This window comes from Dendrobates tinctorius, unplaced genomic scaffold (genome assembly GCF_039654945.1).
Source record: "Dendrobates tinctorius isolate UK_male_01 unplaced genomic scaffold, ASM3965494v1 ptg000250l, whole genome shotgun sequence".
NCBI classification, from domain to species: Eukaryota; Metazoa; Chordata; class Amphibia; order Anura; family Dendrobatidae; genus Dendrobates; species Dendrobates tinctorius.
This window is the reverse complement of record NW_027361917.1, coordinates 27,249,239-27,266,781: the sequence shown is the minus strand read 5'-3', so window position 1 is coordinate 27,266,781 and position 17,543 is coordinate 27,249,239. Positions and strand designations below refer to the sequence as shown.

Here is a 17,543-nt window from a genome sequence, read left to right as displayed (position 1 = left end):
TAGAAAACCTTTGGAGGGAGTTGAAAGTCCGTGTTGCCAAGCGAAAAGCCAAAAACATCACTGCTCTAGAGGAGATCTGCATGGAGGAATGGGCCAACATACCAACAACAGTGTGTGGCAACCTTGTGAAGACTTACAGAAAACGTTTGATCTCTGTCATTGCCAACAAAGGATATATCACAAAGTATTGAGATGAAATTTTGTTTCTGACCAAATACTTATTTTCCACCATAATATGCAAATAAAATGAAAAAAAAAAACAGACAATGTGATTTTCTGGATTTTTTTTTCTCAGTTTGTCTCCCATAGTTGAGGTCTACCTATGATGTAAATTACAGACGCCTCTCATCTTTTTAAGTGGTGGAACTTGCACTATTGCTGACTGACTAAATACTTTTTTTCCCCACTGTATGTTTCTCCCTCTCCCATCATCATAATTCTGCTTCACGTCACTTGTCTCATCTATTGCATTTTTTCTGTGCTGTGTTGTGCATAAATATGTGAGTCTTCAGATTTTGTATTAGTCAATGCCTGATGAAGAGACTTGAGTAGTCTCGAAAGCTTGCAATGTGTTACCATCTTTTCAGTTAGCCATTAAAAGGTATCAACCACTGAAGACTCTTAATTTTGAATATTTTTCTATGTTACGACAAGTTTTTTGTTTTAGTGGTGATAAGGCAGTAAATGATGTAAACCAGTGCCCGTGGGAAAAAAAAAATACTTTAAAGCTGAAATTATTGAATAGGCTTATGCTTAGTATTGGTGAAAAAATAAAATTTTCACAAACATCATAAAGTGTTGAAAAGGATTTTACTGTACTATGTGCAGGTCGCCAGAAATGATTCCCACCGGTCAGAAACGTTTGTGGTGTTAGTTACCATAAGCACTCAGTCCAAGCACTAGTTACAATAGCAGAACTATGTGTCTACTTTATTATTGAAAACAGAAATTAAATATTACATACCTGTGCAATATAAATGTACATATTGAAAAATGAAATATTGGATCATTGAATGAAAACATTAAAAAAAAAATAAAACAAGAGATAAAAAAATTCTATATAAGCCAGAATTACCATCAGTACATATTATGTATGTAACAACGTACACTTAGCTCCAGGTCCTTCACGTCATCTTCATCTTCATCCTCTTCGGTTTCTGAATCATCTTGTGTATCGCTGGGAGGCCAATACCAAGTCTCTCGTGGACAGCGTACTCCCTAGTAAATGGAGAAAAGGGGTGATTTATGGAAACGCGTACAGTGGTCAACACGTCAAACTAGAATTTTGCCTGTAAAGCTGCTTTCTAATTTTGTTTTCCATAATACATGTACAAAAAGAAAGATAAGTTTGAACTTTAATGACCAGGCCTGAAAGGGCCTTAAAGATGTATTTCCAACTCCAAGATCCTATCACTATATGTAGTAGGTGTAATAATAATAGCAAATGCCCCCTATTAGAAATTTAGTATAGTTCTTCAGATTCACTATGTCACTGACTCATGTGCAGGGCATTACAGTAGCTTAGGTATCCATGGTTATGACCACTCATATAGTGGCGGTTAGTTGCTAGTGTTTGCAACCATGGATACCTAAGCTACTGCAATGCCTGCACATGGGGCAAGCGACATAGTGAACCAGAAGAACTATACTACATTTCCAATTGGAGGCATTTGCTAATATTATTACACCTTCTTCATATTGAGATAGGATCTTGGTGATGGGAATACAACTTTAAAGAACAACCAATAGTTTTTGTCCCTCCACATTTGAGCAGTCACATAGTTTTTATAATTTCACTTATGGTATTATTCTGTGCAGGACAAAATTCATTATCTTTTGTGTGCTTTTTGGAGGTTTTGGAGTACGAGTAAATTCCTTATTAAGTAAATTATTTTTATGTTTTGTGAGCAAATAAATGTTTTGCATTATTTCTGTTCATTTTTTAATTGTATGTATGTTAACTAATTAATCTGTTGACCAAATTTATAGGTTATTATGGTCATGTGAATACTTGAAGGGGTTATCCACCAGCAGACAATCCCTTATTAAAAGCCCCAAAGAGTACAAAAAAAAAAGAAAAAAGTAAAAAATTGTTGTTATTTGCCTTCCAAAGCAACACCACTTCTTTGTACTCAGAGATGTGTCCGCTGCTGGATTATTGAGAATATGCACAGGGGAAAGACAATCGCTGTTTCTTCCGCTCAGATGAAATGTGAATGCTGCACCTGTTAGGCTATGTGCACACAGTGCGGATCCTCCTGCGGATTTTTCCGCGCGGATTTTACTAAATCCGCAGGTCAAATGACCTGCATTTTTCCTGCGGATTTCTTCTTTTTTTAGTGCGGTTTTCCACCTGCGGATTTGTAGAATGGAGCAGGTGGAAAACTGCAGCAAAACCGCACAAAAGAAGTGACATGCGCTTCTTTTAAATCCACAGCAATTCCGCACTGATTTTTCTGCACAGCTTTTTTTTTTGCCATTGATTTACATTGTACTGTAAATCACAGTGCGGAACTGCAGCGTTTCTGCGCGGAAAAATCCGCAGCAAATCTGCATCGTGTGCACATAGCCTTAAGTGTCTGCATCGTTCAAATGACGCCCCCAAGGGATGTTGATCCCGGAAGGTTGGCAACAGATGCAGCACTGGGCTCAGAAGTGGAGCTGGTTCGGAATCAGAAGTATTTTTTTCACCTTTCTGGTCCCTGTGATAAGCGGTTATTGGAGTAGTGGATAACCCTAAGTATTACCAGCTAACTTTCACGTTATTATGGTCAACAGTTTACAACAGTGTTATTAAGTGTGAAAAATATTTTAATTTTACTTCCCATGGGTTCATTAATAGAGGGTTGTCCAATAGTTGATATTTCCTATAATAGTAACATGTAGTAAAATGTTTTTATATGAAAAAAAGAAAAAAAAAAAAAAAAAAATTTACACACACACACACACACACACACACACACACACACACACACACACACACACACACACACACACACACACACATTTTTTTTGTAATTTTTGTTTTTTCAGGTGGGAAGAGCAGATTAAGACAAGCCAGATGTGATGACTTGTCTTGTGTCTGGCAAGCTGAAGTTTTTATGGATACGATTTTAGGTTACTCAGAACGTTTTGATTGCATTTTTTTATTCAGGGATTTGCAGAGACCAAAAAAGTTGAATTTTGATTGTTTATTTCTTTTGTTTTTATGATGTTTAACGTATGCGTAAATTAATTTTCAATTCCGATATGACAGATCAGTCTTATAGTTAGCACTTTTTAAAAAATGTTTTCCTTTATTTTTAAGTCCATTTATGAACCTGCAATCGCATTGTTCTAAATGCTGCAATACAATTGGATTCCGGAACATACGACAAAATTACGTTTTCCTATGAAGACCAACCACATGCTTCAAAGATGGCAGATACGGGAGTCTTCACCAGGCCCACAGCCAACATGACAATCCATTGGCACCCCACGATCGCTGTGCGTGGGGCCAATAGGATCTGTTGAACTCACACACATCAACTGCGTAAATTAAATGTTGCTGTGATTGACAACAGGATTTAAATGGTTAAACTACAGCTATCAGAACAAGCTTCAGTCGATGCAGTTACCGGCAAATGACAGCTATGTAACACAGCCAGCATCAACCTGGTATGGTGGGGATATTTTAAGCATTATTAGATTAAAGGGTTTTTCCCATAAATAACTGTTGGACACTTAGTAAATACTAGCAATTTTACAATTTACTGCTTATTAAGATTTTTAACCCTTCTTGAGGTTTTTTTTTTGTTTTTTTTAAAGCTGGTTTACAACTGGCTGCCCTGGAGACCGACCATTGCTGCCAGACATCAGAACATGTGCAATTCTTAGAATCTCTTTTCTAATGAGCTTGTAAGCACTGTTTGAAGCTGGCCAGGATCGCTGGAGAGCGCCGTTACTGCTTAATCCTGACCAGAGTTAGCAGTTTAGCTTGTAAGCATTGTGCCAAGGTGGTCGGTCTCCTAGGCAACAAGATGTTAACAATAAGAAAAAAGTGTTAATATCTCAAGAATGGCTGCAAATTTTAATAAAGCAGTAAAATGCCAAAGTGCTTTTTTCTACAAGCAATAGTCAATAATCTCATCTACGAAAAGGGGAATGACCTTCTAAGGCGTCTCAATCTTTTTCTAATATATCTTATACAGACAGAAGAATAACTTTGCTGATCAGCAAATAGCATCCATGGCCTTTAGGCAGGAAGGTCAGAGGATGATGGCACCACTGAGAACACTGCAATTTAGTGATACAGCTCTAATTATTCACATGTACATTTCTATCATGTGGATTTTGAGGAAAGCAATTATCATTGCTGCAGCCATTAGCTTACCTTCTGCTCATCTAGCTGCAGGCACGCTCTTTGGCTTCTCCTAAGGTCACCTTCTAGTTTCTGCTCCTCTTTCTTACTTCTCATCCTCAGCCTTGAATTTAAGGCGAAAAACAGTACATTTACACTGTAGTAGAAATATATGGAGCGAAGTGATATATTCACTCAAATATTACCATCTACCATAGGTACAATTGCCAAGTGGATAAAACAGTGATATTTTCGCTTTAAATATTATGAGGTTAATTAGTCATGACTGAGATTTCTGATGCCACCCCCACAGTAAGCAAATGATGGCATAATTTAGAAAAATGCAATCACTTCCTCTGGTGGAAAAAGCTTTTAAAGAAGCACTCCTCACTAGTGTTGAGCTTTCCGATACCGCAAGTATCGGGTATCGGCCGATATTTGCCGTATCGGAATTCCGATACCGAGTACCGATACTTTTTTCGTATCGGATACCGGAATCGGAAGTCCAAAATGTAATGAGCCACTTTTGTGGCTCTGATTGGCTGCCGAAATGACGTCATCATGATGCGCTGTCTGTGCGCATCATGATGCGCCGTCAGTTCGGGCCTTCGGGGGGGCTGTGCCGACTGTCCGGGGGTCTGTACCGGCCTGCCGGTGGTCTGTGCAGGCTCCGGGGGTCTGTGCCGGCCTGCCGGGGGGCTGTGCCGGCCTGCCGGTGGTCTGTGCAGGCTCCGGGGGTCTGTGCCGGCCTGCCGGTGGTCTGTGCAGGCTCCGGTGGTCTGTGCCGGCCTGCCGGGGGGCTGTGCCAGCCTGCCGGTGGTCTGTGCAGGCTCCGGTGGTCTGTGCCGGCCTGCCGGGGGGCTGTGCCGGCCTGCCGGTGGTCTGTGCAGGCTCTGGTGGTCTGTGCCGGCCTGCCGGGGGGCTGTGCCGGCCTGCCGGTGGTCTGTGCAGGCTCCGGTGGTCTGTTCCGGCCTGCCGGTGGTCTGTGCCGGCCTGCCGGGGGGCTGTGCCGGCCTGCCGGGGGGCTGTGCCGGCCTGCCGGTGGTCTGTGCCGGCCTGCCGGGGGGCTGTGCAGGCTCCGGTGGTCTGTGCAGGCATCGTCCGAGGGGACTACAAGTCCCCTCGGGCGATGCCTGCTACCATGACAGTGATTGACACATTAGCCAATGACGGGACAGTAGTAGTCCCATCATCCGGCTAATGTGTTGAATGTATTAAAAAAAAAAAAAAAAAATTTACATGCTACATACATACAACATGCATACTACATATATACTACATGCATGCTACATACATGCTACATACATGCTACATACTACATGCATGCAACATACATACTACATATATACTACATGTAACATACATACTACATATATACTACATGTAACATACATACATACATGCTACATACTACATGCATGCTACATACTATACATGCTACATACATACTACATACATAATACATATATACTACATGCATGCAACATACATACAACATATATACTACATGCATGCAACATGCATACTACATATATACTATATATACTACATGTAACATACATACTACATACACACTACATGCTACATACATGCAACATACACACTAAATGCTACATACATGCAACATACACACTAAATGCTACATACATGCAACATACATACTACATACATGCTACATACATACACACTACATGCTACATACATGCAACACTACATACATGCTACATACATACACACTACATGCTACATACATGCAACATACATACTACATATATGCTACATACATACACACTACATGCTACATACATGCAACATACATACTACATACATGCTACATACATACTACATACATGCTACATACATACACACTACATACTACATACATACACACTACATACTACATACATACTACATACATGCTACATACATGCTACATACATACCACATGCATACTACATATATACTGCATATATACTACATGCATGCAACATACATATATACTACATACAATACATACATATAGACATACAGTACATATAACATAGAGTACATACTTACCGTCACTTGTCACTTTGATCCCCGAAGCCATTGTCACCTGAGGGATAAATATCAAAATAAAAAAACACCAATATACTTACCCCGATCCGCAGAAGTCCACGAGGGTCCCACGTCCATCTTGCGTGGAGAACAGCAGCATCAGCTGATGCTACCGTTCTCTACCATCTCCAGGAATACAATGACGGAAGGTAGGTATCCTTCTGCACTGTATTCCTCCACCACTGTAAAAAAAAAAAAAGTCCCTAGTCTCACTTTATGCCATTGCTGCGTGGGAATTTCCCACCACCGGAGCCTGCACAGACCACCGGCAGGCCGGCACAGCCCCCCCGGCAGGCCGGCACAGACCACCGGAGCCTGCACAGACCACCAGCAGGCCGGCACAGCCCCCCGGCAGGCCGGCACAGACCACCGGAGCCTGCACAGACCCCCGGCAGGCCGGCACAGCCCCCCGGCAGGCCGGCACAGCCCCCCGGCAGGCCGGCACAGACCACCGGAGCCTGCACAGACCCCCCGGCAGGCCGGCACAGCCCCCCGAAAGGCCCGTACAGACCCCAGAGAGGCTGTACAAGGCAAAAATAGGGTTTTTCTTATTCCGATACCGGAAGTCCCATAGACTTGAATGGGACTTCCGGTATCGGAATCGGCGATACCCGATATTTTTTTTAGATCGGCCGATACCATCCGATACGATACTTTTAAGTATCGGACGGTATCGCTCAACACTACTCCTCACATGAAAATCTGTATCCTTTTAATATAATGCAATCATATTATAAAGCACTATGGACTTACAATTACTCATTTCTCCCTTCTAACCAGCTAATTCTTCTCTTTTCCATTAGTTCTATGACATCACATGATTAATAACCGACTAGCTGAATCCTTCCAAGCTCTATGTAGAAACAGGAGGTGAATTTTCCCTGCATGAGTAATGAGGAACTGCAAAGGTCCACGGAAGGGGGTGGAGGAGCAGCTGGGTCAGCAGTTGAAGAGACATCCTGTTTCTACATAAAGCAGAGAAAAGAGAAGAATTATCTGTGTAGAAAGGCAAAATGAGCAATTGTTAGAACACACCGCTGTATATTATGATTGCAATATAATAAGAGTATAAAAACTTTGATCTGACTAGTTCTTTAAAATGGGGTTTAGAAGCCCAAGGCCAAATTCAGTGTATGGACCATGATGTAAGGACTGGCCTAGGGTCTTCTCACCTGAACTTAACAGCCTGACAGTCACATATAAGTCTGTAGAGTTTGAATCCGTAGACCAGAGGCCAGTCCTTATATTATGGTTTGCTTCAAGGACATCTGAATTTGGCCCAAAGGTGATGTGTATGTCATTACAGGCATTGTAACAGGTACTCATTATATTGGATTAGGCATGTTACGTTTAGAGGCTCAGACCCAAATTCAGCAAGATTTTACCCCAGAATTTTGTAACAAAAAGCTTTAAAAAGTTGAATAATTTCGACATAATGTGATGCGAGGGCATGCAGGAATTTTACAAGTTTTGGTGATCTCCAGCAATTTTCACCCAGCTCTGACAAAGTGTGTAAAGCTAGTGAGGGATGGAGGCATGGCAACTCCTGCTTGTCATGACAAGTGGTGGCATTCCCCAAGCCACAAATCTTACTCCAGGTGCGCACAACACTTTTCATTCTGTGCCTCTCAGTGATTTAGGAGTCTGATGAATTGGGGCCTCAGTATTCATAAAATCTCTAAGGGTATGTGCATACGTTGCAGATTTGCCTGCAGAATTTTCTGCACGGAATCTGCATCTCGGCAGAAAACGCAAGTAAAAATCTGCGCTTTTTTTTGCGGATTCTTTGCGGATTGGCATGCGTTTTTAGCCCTGCAGATTTCATTAATGGAATGGGTGTAAGAACGCATGCGGATCTGCTAAAAGAATTGACATGCTGCGGAAAATAAACTGCTGCGCGTTCCATGCATAGCTTTTTTTTTCCTAGTGAATTACATTGGTTGGTCACACACTTGCAGATCTGTGGAAAATCCGCTGCGGATCCACAGCAAATCTGCAATGTGTGCACATACCCTAAAAAGGGCTCATGCCGACCAGTGTACAAATCAAATGCGTGCTGTCTGATTTTTAATCAGGATGGCACACGGACAACACAATGATCCATGTTATTTCTATAGTGCTGTTCAGATGAAAAATTTTTCTCTCTGTTCGAAACTTTGTCAGAAAAAAAAAATCACAGCATGCACTACTTTGTTTTGAGTCTTGGGTGAAACTCACCCATTGAAGTCTATGGCTGCGTAAAAAAATGGATCCCTCACAGAAAATCAGAGTGTCATCTGATTTTTACAAACACATTTCCATTCTAAACCTAGGAAACGGTATTTGATCAATAATAAATAATAATAATCTTTATTTTTATATAGCGCTAACATATTCCGCAGCGCTTTACAGTTTTTGCACACATTTTCATCACTGTCCCCGATGGGGCTCACAATCTAAATTCCCTATCAGTATGTCTTTAGAATGTGGGAGGAAACCGGAGTGCCCGGAGGAAACCCACGCAAACACGGGGAGAACATACAAACTCCTTGCAGATGTTGTCCTTGGTGGGATTCGAACCCAGGACGCTAACCACTGAGCCACCGTGCTGCCCTATCAAGTACATTTTTTATATAGTTGTATGAAAACAGATCACACACGGACATCACATGGACGTCACACAGACTTAAATAATGCACAAGTAAAAATGGAATATAAACCTAAAAAAAAAATAAAAAATCATCATCTGAGTTTTCTGGATGAAATTTGGATGATTTCTTATACGCTCGTCTGCAGCCGCTTTAATGTTTAGAAATGCCAAACCTCCAACTGGCTGTTTCCTGCATGTGCTATATTCAGAGTAAAATATTGCAAGATCTGTATGAAGCCTGAAGGTTCATAGGCCCAAAGACAAATATAATGCTTTACTCTTTCATATTGTCCCTTGGTATTTACCAGTGTTTGAAGTGGATTAAGGGCTATTCTCAGAATTGAACAGGTTAGGATAGGAAAGAACATACTGATATCATGGGATCCTACTGCTGGAGCACTCGATCCCAAGAATGGAGCTCTGGGATAGCGAGAAATAGCAGAACATGATAGGTTAGGAGTTCCAGCAGTCAGACCCTCATCGATCAGTGGATTAGCCTCTATTCTAGGCCCGCACAACAAATGGCCCACTGAAGGATATTGTGCAGCCCATATTTCAGATGCGAATATTTTTGAACACGGTGGCGCCGGGACTGAGTCAAAGTAGTGCCTGTCAGTCCCAGCCCAGGCGTGCAGCGGCGTGATGAGGTCAGCACGCTGCTGACGGCACCTCGGTTCTGAAGCGCCGCAGAGAAGAAGAGACGGCGCAGCCAGTAGTAAGCGCTCCATGGAGGAGCTGAAGATCAAATGCATTATTATTGTGGATGAGGGGGGAGGGTGTAAGGTAATGTTACAGTTAGGGCACATAATGGGAAATGGCAACTGTGAAAGGGGGTGGGGGCAGTGTGTGTGGGAGCATATTATGCAGAGGGGCAGTGGGTGGGAGGATATTTTGAAAAGGGGCAGTGTATGGGGGATATTTTCAGAGGAGAAGTGTGCGGCAAGGATATTTTGTAGAGGCGTAGTGTGCGGGGGGATATTTTGGAGTGGGGCAGTGTGCATGGGAGGATATTTTGTGCAAGAAGTGCAGGCAATTATTTGTTCAAGGGTGCAGCATGGAAGATATTTTATATATGGGGCAGTGTAATGATACTTTTATTTTTAAAGACCAAGACCACCGTGTCAAGTAGTGCTGCTGAAAACAGAAGGAAGAAGGAAGGAAGTCTGCGGAGAATAGCTCTGGGCATGAAATCTCATCATGGCACCTGTACTACATGGAGATAAAAGGTATGGGAACAACTTCAATAAGAGAAGAGTTGATTGCGACTTGTAGGATCGCTACTACCAACAGGTGGCGCTACAGAGTTCAAGTCCTTTTTCTCTGAAGAGGCAATTTGCGTATGTTCACAGTTATTTTTTTAAGCAGAAACTCTCCAAATCCTAATCAAATACTCAAAACTTGGTTCTGGTGACGTATTTATGTACTGTTGTTGGTTCTGGTAACGTATTCATGTAAATACCACTTTACATTTTTTGTAGCCCTTTGGATTGGTTCAGCATGGCATTGGGTCTGCACCCCTGCTCTAATCTTTGGACAGGGGAAAACGTTCAATTCTAAGAATAACCCCTTTAAAGCAGTAGAAGACAGGCATATAATATTACAGGATAGCTCAAGATAATAAAACATAACGTTATATAGATACTGCATTGCAGAAAATATAAATCATTAACATATTATATATTTCTGAACAAGCTAGATTACTAGACAGGTGAAAAAAAAAAAAAGCTACTCGTGAAGTTAATGGAGTAATCAGAAAAAAAATTCTGAAACAAAAAACTACAAAAACGTCGTATAGCTACTGTATACACCCTATATATTAGTTTTCACAGCATTATTGACCTTTAATAAACCTGATGCATATTCATGAGTACTACCCTTGGGATAAATCTGGACTATACAAAACCTAGATATTACTGTCTATGTGTATAAATTCTGCAGTATTTTAAGGGGCCTTTCCTCTAGTCTTCTGAGCATTTCTTCCACATGATGCTTGCAGTAATATATTATCCCTATCTCCTCCATAAGCCTGTGCAGAAACATTTACTAGACACATGATTGATAGACTTTTATGATCAGCCTGGTAACTTAATCCCTCAAAGACACAGATAAGCTGAAACAAAAGAGCTGGGCTGTTGATTTTCTTTGCTGGTGGGTTAAAAGGCCACAGTAATGTAGTAAAACACTGTAGAATTATTTTGCCGTTACCTCAGCATTTTCTACAAGTGTAATGTGCACAGTTTTTTATCCCTTGTCTTCGTTGTCAGAGCGGCACATTGACTGATTCCGGGACGGGATTGAAAAAGATTGTTGCTACGGGAGATACGAAGATCAGTGTTTTGGAGGCTTTATTACCTCAGTCTTCTAAATGGCTCACCTTGAATTGTCTGGGCGTCTCACACACACGCAATTTACCACAGGGACACTTCGGTAAATAAACAATGCATTTACTGTCAAACGTCAGGCCGGTTTTATAGCCAATTTTGTGCTTTTCACAGGGTGTATAAATCCAGTGTTTTTCATCTTGCCCCAGCACTATACACCACGGAAACTGGGAATTATATTTCATTTTTAATGTGCATTACTCGGCACACAGTAAATACTCCATAATCAGCATAAGAGCCAAATTATTTACTTCATAAATTTAACATAATGGCGGCATTTGCTCAAAATCTTTCATTAGCCATTTCATCCAGGCAACTTTTGCAATAAAATAACAATTACCAATATTCAGCCTTATACATTATGTAAGAATCTACAGAACAAGGTCTTACGTATGATTCCAGAATGTACTATTGTAATAGAAAAGGCCAGAGCTTCTGAGGCCACGTGCACACGGTCAGTATTTTACCTCAGTATTTGTAAGCTAAAATCAGGAGAGGAACAATCAGAGGAAAATTGTAATAAAAACACGTCACCACTTCTGTTTTTATCACCCACTACTGGTTTTGGCTTACAGATACGGAGGTAAAATACTGACCAAATACTGAACGTGTGCACATGGCCCTACTGGCCAAGCCTCAAGGAGGCTTAACGCAAACCTGACAATTCATGTTTCCCGAACCATTTCAGGTAAGTTTTACTCTGTAATGATACAGCGTTTCAAAGAAAACATACATTTAAAAGCTGGGAACCATCCAGCTCAGGTGACTAGTCCATAAGGGAGGTCTCCGGCACCTCTTGTATGTCTCACTCAAGGAGACAGGCCTCACCCTTCGTGTTTGTCTAGAGAAGATACCCATAACTCAAGGGGAGCGGAATGGGGTGAAGCCCTTGGGGACCTCCCTCTTGGACAACTAAACCAAGCTGCATGGTTCCCAGCTTTTAAATGTATGTATTCTCTGTAACACCACAGAATTTTATAGTGAAACGACTAAGGCAGACTAAGATTCATTGTTTTTGTAAGACGGGCAAGCATGAATCACCTATCAGATTCTGGCGTTGGGGGATAGTGACGCCAGCGCTGGTTGGGCGCCGGGCACCACGTGTCATATAATCGCACGAGAGCCCCGGGACAGAGGGCCGACATCGCTGGAATGGTGCCAACACTGGAGGGGAGTAAAGGCTTTACTATTTTATAGGCGCCAAACATTTAGATCAAGAAGGCGCTGTCCTAGTAGTGGACAACCCCTATAAATTCCAGTGTTTCAGAAAGTAATATGCAGTGGGTAGGGAAAATATTCAGACCCCTTTAAATTGTTCACGCTTTGTTTCTTTGCAGCCATTTGGTAAATTCAAAAAACTTCATTTTTTTCTCATTAATGTACACTCTGCACCCCATCTTGACTGAAAAAAAAACAAATGTAAAAATTTTTGCAAATTTATTAAAAAAGAAAAACGGAAATATCACATGATCATAAGTATTCAGACCCTTTGCTCAGACACTCATGTGTAAGTCGTCACATGCTGTCCATTTCCTTCTGATCCTCCTTGACATGGTTCTACTCCTTCACTGGAGTCCAGCTGTGCTTAATTAACCCCTTAACCCCCAAGGGTGGTTTGCACGTTCATGACCGGGCTAATTTTTACAATTCTGACCACTGTCCCTTTATGAGGTAATAACTCTGGAACGCTTCCATGGATCCTGGTGATTCTGACATTGTTTTCTCGTGACATATTGTACTTCATGCTAGTGGTAAAATTTCATTCATATAACTTGCGCTTATTTGTGAAAAAAACGGAAATTTGGCGCAAATGTTGAAAATTTCGCAATTTTCCAACTTTGAATTTTTATGCCCTTAAATCACAGAGATACGGCACACAAAAAACTTAATAAGTAACATTTCCCACATGTTTACTTTACATCAGCACAACTTTGGAACCCAAATTTTTTTTTCTTAGGAAGTTATAAGGGTTAAAAGTTGACCAGCGATTTCTCATTTTTGCAACACCATTTTATTTTTACGGACCACATCACATTTGAAGCCACTTTGAGGGGTCTATATGATAGAAAATACCCAAAAGTGACACCATTCAAAAAACTGCACCCCTTAAGGTGCTCAAAACCACATTCAAGAAGTTTATTAACCTTTCAGGTGCTTCACAGGAATTTTTTGAATATTTAAAAAAAAAATGAACATTTAACTTTTTTTCACAAAAAAAATACTTCAGGTTCAATTCTTTTTTTTTTACCAAGGGTAACAGGAGAAGTTGGACTGCAAAAGTTATTGTGCAGTTTGTCCTGAGTACGCTGATACCCGATATGTGGGGGGGAACCACTGTTTCTGCGCATGGCAGAGCTCAGAAGGGAATTTGCGCCGTTTGACTTTTTCAATGCAAAATTGGCTAGAATTCAGATCGGACACCAAGTCACGTTTGGAGAGCCCCTGATGTACCTAAACAGTGGAAACCCCCCACAAGTGACCCCATTTTGGAAACTAGACCCCCCCAAGGAACTTATCTAGCTATGTGGTGAGAACTTTGAACCAACAAGGGCTTCACAGAAGTTTATAACGTACAGCGGTACAATTAAAAAATCATATTTTTCCACAAAAATTATCTTTTCACCTCCAATTTTTATTTTCCCAAGGGTAACAGGACCCTAAAAGTTATTGTGCAATTTGTCCTGAGTACGCTGATACCCCATATGTGGGTGTAAACGACTATTTGTGCGCATGGCAGAGCTCAGAAGGGAAGCAGCGCCATTTGACTTTTTTGGCTGGAATTGAGATCGGGCACCACGTCGCGATTGGAAAACCCCTGATGTACCAAAACAGTGGAAACCCCCCACAAATGACACCATTTTGGAAACTAGACCCCCCAAGGAACTTATCTAGATGTGTGGTGAGAACTTTGAACCCCCAAGGGCTTCACAGAAGTTTATAACGTACAGCCGTACAATTAAAAAAATCTTTTTTTCCACAAACATGATCTTTTAGTCACCAATTTTTTTATTTTCCCAAGGGTACCAGGAGAAATTGGACCCCAAAAGTTGTTGTCCAATTTGTCCTGAGTACGCTGATACCCCATATGTGGAAGAAAACTACTGTATGGGCACACGTCGGGGCTCGGAAGGGAAGTAGTGACGTTTTGGAATGCAGACTTTGATGGAATGCTCTGCGGGTGTCATGTTGCCTTTGGAGAGCCCCGAATGTACGTAAACAGTGGAAACCCCCCATAAGTGACACCATTTTGGAAACCATACCCCCTAAGGAACTTATCTAGATGTGTGGTGAGCACTTTGAACCCCCAAGGGCTTCACAGAAGTTTATAATGCCCGGGCATGAAAATAAAAAAATCGTATTTTTTCCACAAACATGATCATTTAGTCCCCAATTCTTTTATTTTCCCAAGGGTAACAGGAGAAATTGGACCCCAAAAGTTGTTGTCCAATTTGTCCTGAGTACGCTGATACCTCATATGTGGGAGAAAACTACTGTATGGGCACACGTCGGGGCTCGGAAGGGAAGTAGTGACGTTTTGGAATGCAGACTTTGATGGAATGTTCTGTGCGTTGTCATGTGCGTTTGGAGAGCCTCTGATGTGCCTAAACTATTGAAACTCCCCACAAGTGACCCCATTTTGGAAACTAGACCCCCCACGGAACTTATCTAGATGTGTGGTGAGCACTTTGAACCCTCAAGTGCTTCACAGTAGTTTATAACGCCCGGGCGTGAAAATAAAAAAATCATTTTTTTCCACAAAAAATAGGTATTAGACCTACCGGTAATGATGTTTCCAGGAGTCCATCCTGACAGCACCATGGAGGACGTCCTCCTCCTCCTTACAGGGACAGGAAAGCACACGAGAGGTTAAAAGGCCCCGTCCCACCCCTTTCCCTCAGTGACTTAACAAGGACCACAGCGTGGATAATGCTATAACTCTTTTAATGGTATCATCATATTACATCATATGACATAACTTAACATAACCTATCCGGGAGGGAGCTACCCGTGCTGTCAGGATGGACTCCTGGAAACATCATTACCGGTAGGTCTAATACCTATTTCCCAGGACGTCCCCCTGACAGCACCATGGAGAGTACCAAAGCACCTCCTCAGGGTGGGATCACCGCCTGGAGAACTTTTCTCCCAAATGCGGTATGTTGGCCTGATAGCACGTCAAGTTTGTAGTGCTTGCAAAATGTATTCAGGCTGTCCCAGGTTGCCGCTCTACAAATCTGCTCGACTGAGGCGCCTGCGCGCTCGGCCCAGGAGGCTGAAACTGCCCTAGTAGAAATGGACATTCTATCACTAGGCATGTAGGGGTCCCTACATAAAGATCTGAGTACCAGGCCGAGGTCCCAGGGCGGGGTGAGCTGCCTAATTGTGGGGCGAAGACACTGCGTGGCCTTTATGAATCTTACCACCCAAGGATGGGAGGCTAAAGGGTAGTCGAAGGCGGCGCTCAAAGCCGAGATCTGGACCTTTAATGTGCTGGGTTTAAGCCCCTTATTATATCCCGCCTGCAGAAAGTCTAGGACACTAGGTAGGTCAGGGTACCTGCCGAGAGGTCGGACCTGCCACCTTCCAGGCAGAATCTCTTCCATATTTTTCTGTAGATTGCGGATGTTACCGGTTTCCTGCTGGCCAGTAGAGTGGATATGACCTGCTCAGATAAGCCCTTTGCTCTCAGGATGTCCCTTTCAGGATCCATGCCGAGAGGCGTAGTCTTGCTGGGTCTGGATGGCGAATCGGCCCCTGGTGGATAACATCTCCCTTCAGGGGTAGCTCGACTGGGTTTCCTACTGCCATGGCTCCTAGCAGCGGAAACCAGCTTCTCTTTGGCCAATATGGCACTATTAATATCACCGACGCGCGGTCCTCGCAGATCTTCCTGAGTACCGCCGGTATCAGCGCCAGTGGTGGGAATGCATACAAGAGGGGTTTCGTCCAGGCCTGGCTCAGGGCATCTACTCCTTCCGGGTGGTCTGCTGGGTTCAAGGAGTAGAATCTGGCGACCTTTGAGTTCTTCCGGTTTGCAAACAGGTCTATACTGGGGGTCCCCCAACGCTGACAAAGCTGATGGAAGATTTCTTCGTTTAGTTCCCACTCTGTCGGGCAGACCCGCTGTCTGCTTAGATAGTCTGCTACTACGTTCTGAGAACCCTCTAGGTGGATTGCCATTATGGAGACGACCACATCTTTTGCCCAGGCGAATATTCGTCCTGCGAGTGCCTGGAGTGGTCGATGTCTCGGACCTCCCTGGTGCTTCAGGAATGAGACTGCCGGTGTTGTCGGACAATATAAGGACATGTCGATTTCTCACTACCGACTGGTTCTGATGCAGGGCTTCCCAGACCGCATAGAGCTCCCTGAAGTTGGAGGATCTGTTTCTGATGCTGACCGGCCATCTTCCATGAAAAATTCTCCCTTCTACGTGGGCTCCCCATCCCCACGTACTGGCGTCTGTGGTGATTACCACGTACGGCGAGGTTGTCCATAGCACGCCCACCTGTAAGTTCTGGGGCTGTATCCACCACCGCAGGGATCTTCTTACCGTGTCTGGTAAGGATATGGGCCCATCGAGAGAATCCTGACGCCTGTTCCATCCTGCGAGGATTTCCTTTTGCAGGGGCCTCGAATGGGACTTGGCCCATCTGACGCATGGAATGCAAGCCGTCATCAGACCCAGAACTTTCATTGCACCTCTTATGGAGGAGCGATGTCTCAGTAGTCCCTTGACTCTGTCTTAAATTGTCTGCTGCTTTTTTCTCGGTAGCCGGGATATTCTGTCTCTTGAATCCAGAAGGACTCCCAGGAAGATTTTCCTGCTTTCTGGCTTTAGCTCTGACTTCTGGTCGTTGATCAGCCACCCGAGATACTCCAGTGTTCTGATCGTTCGGCTCCTGTCCTGGATGAGCCTTTCTTCTGATCCTGCGACTAGGAGAAAGTCGTCTAGATACGGTATTATAATGACTCCCTGCTTTCTCAGGTAGGCTACCACCTCCGCTACCAGCTTTGTAAATATTCGGGGGGCCGAAGCCAGCCCGAACGGAAGGCACTGGAACTGGAAGTGGCAGGTCCGGGATGGTAGACTGAT

General features: G+C 43.0%; 1 protein-coding gene across 4 annotated transcripts in view; it reads right to left on the bottom strand.

Moving 5' to 3' along the window:
* The window catches only part of GPATCH11 (G-patch domain containing 11), a 100,394-nt gene that overhangs the window by 41,853 nt on the left and 40,998 nt on the right, over window positions 1-17,543 (bottom strand). For all 4 annotated transcript variants that reach the window (XM_073557597.1, XM_073557599.1, XM_073557596.1 and 1 more), the window contains exons 5-6: window positions 4,373-4,463; window positions 1,108-1,218 (exon numbers count right to left, since the gene is read on the bottom strand). In XM_073557597.1, the coding sequence (XP_073413698.1) occupies window positions 1,108-1,218; window positions 4,373-4,463 (202 nt within the window). The remainder of the gene's footprint in view (window positions 1-1,107; window positions 1,219-4,372; window positions 4,464-17,543) is intronic.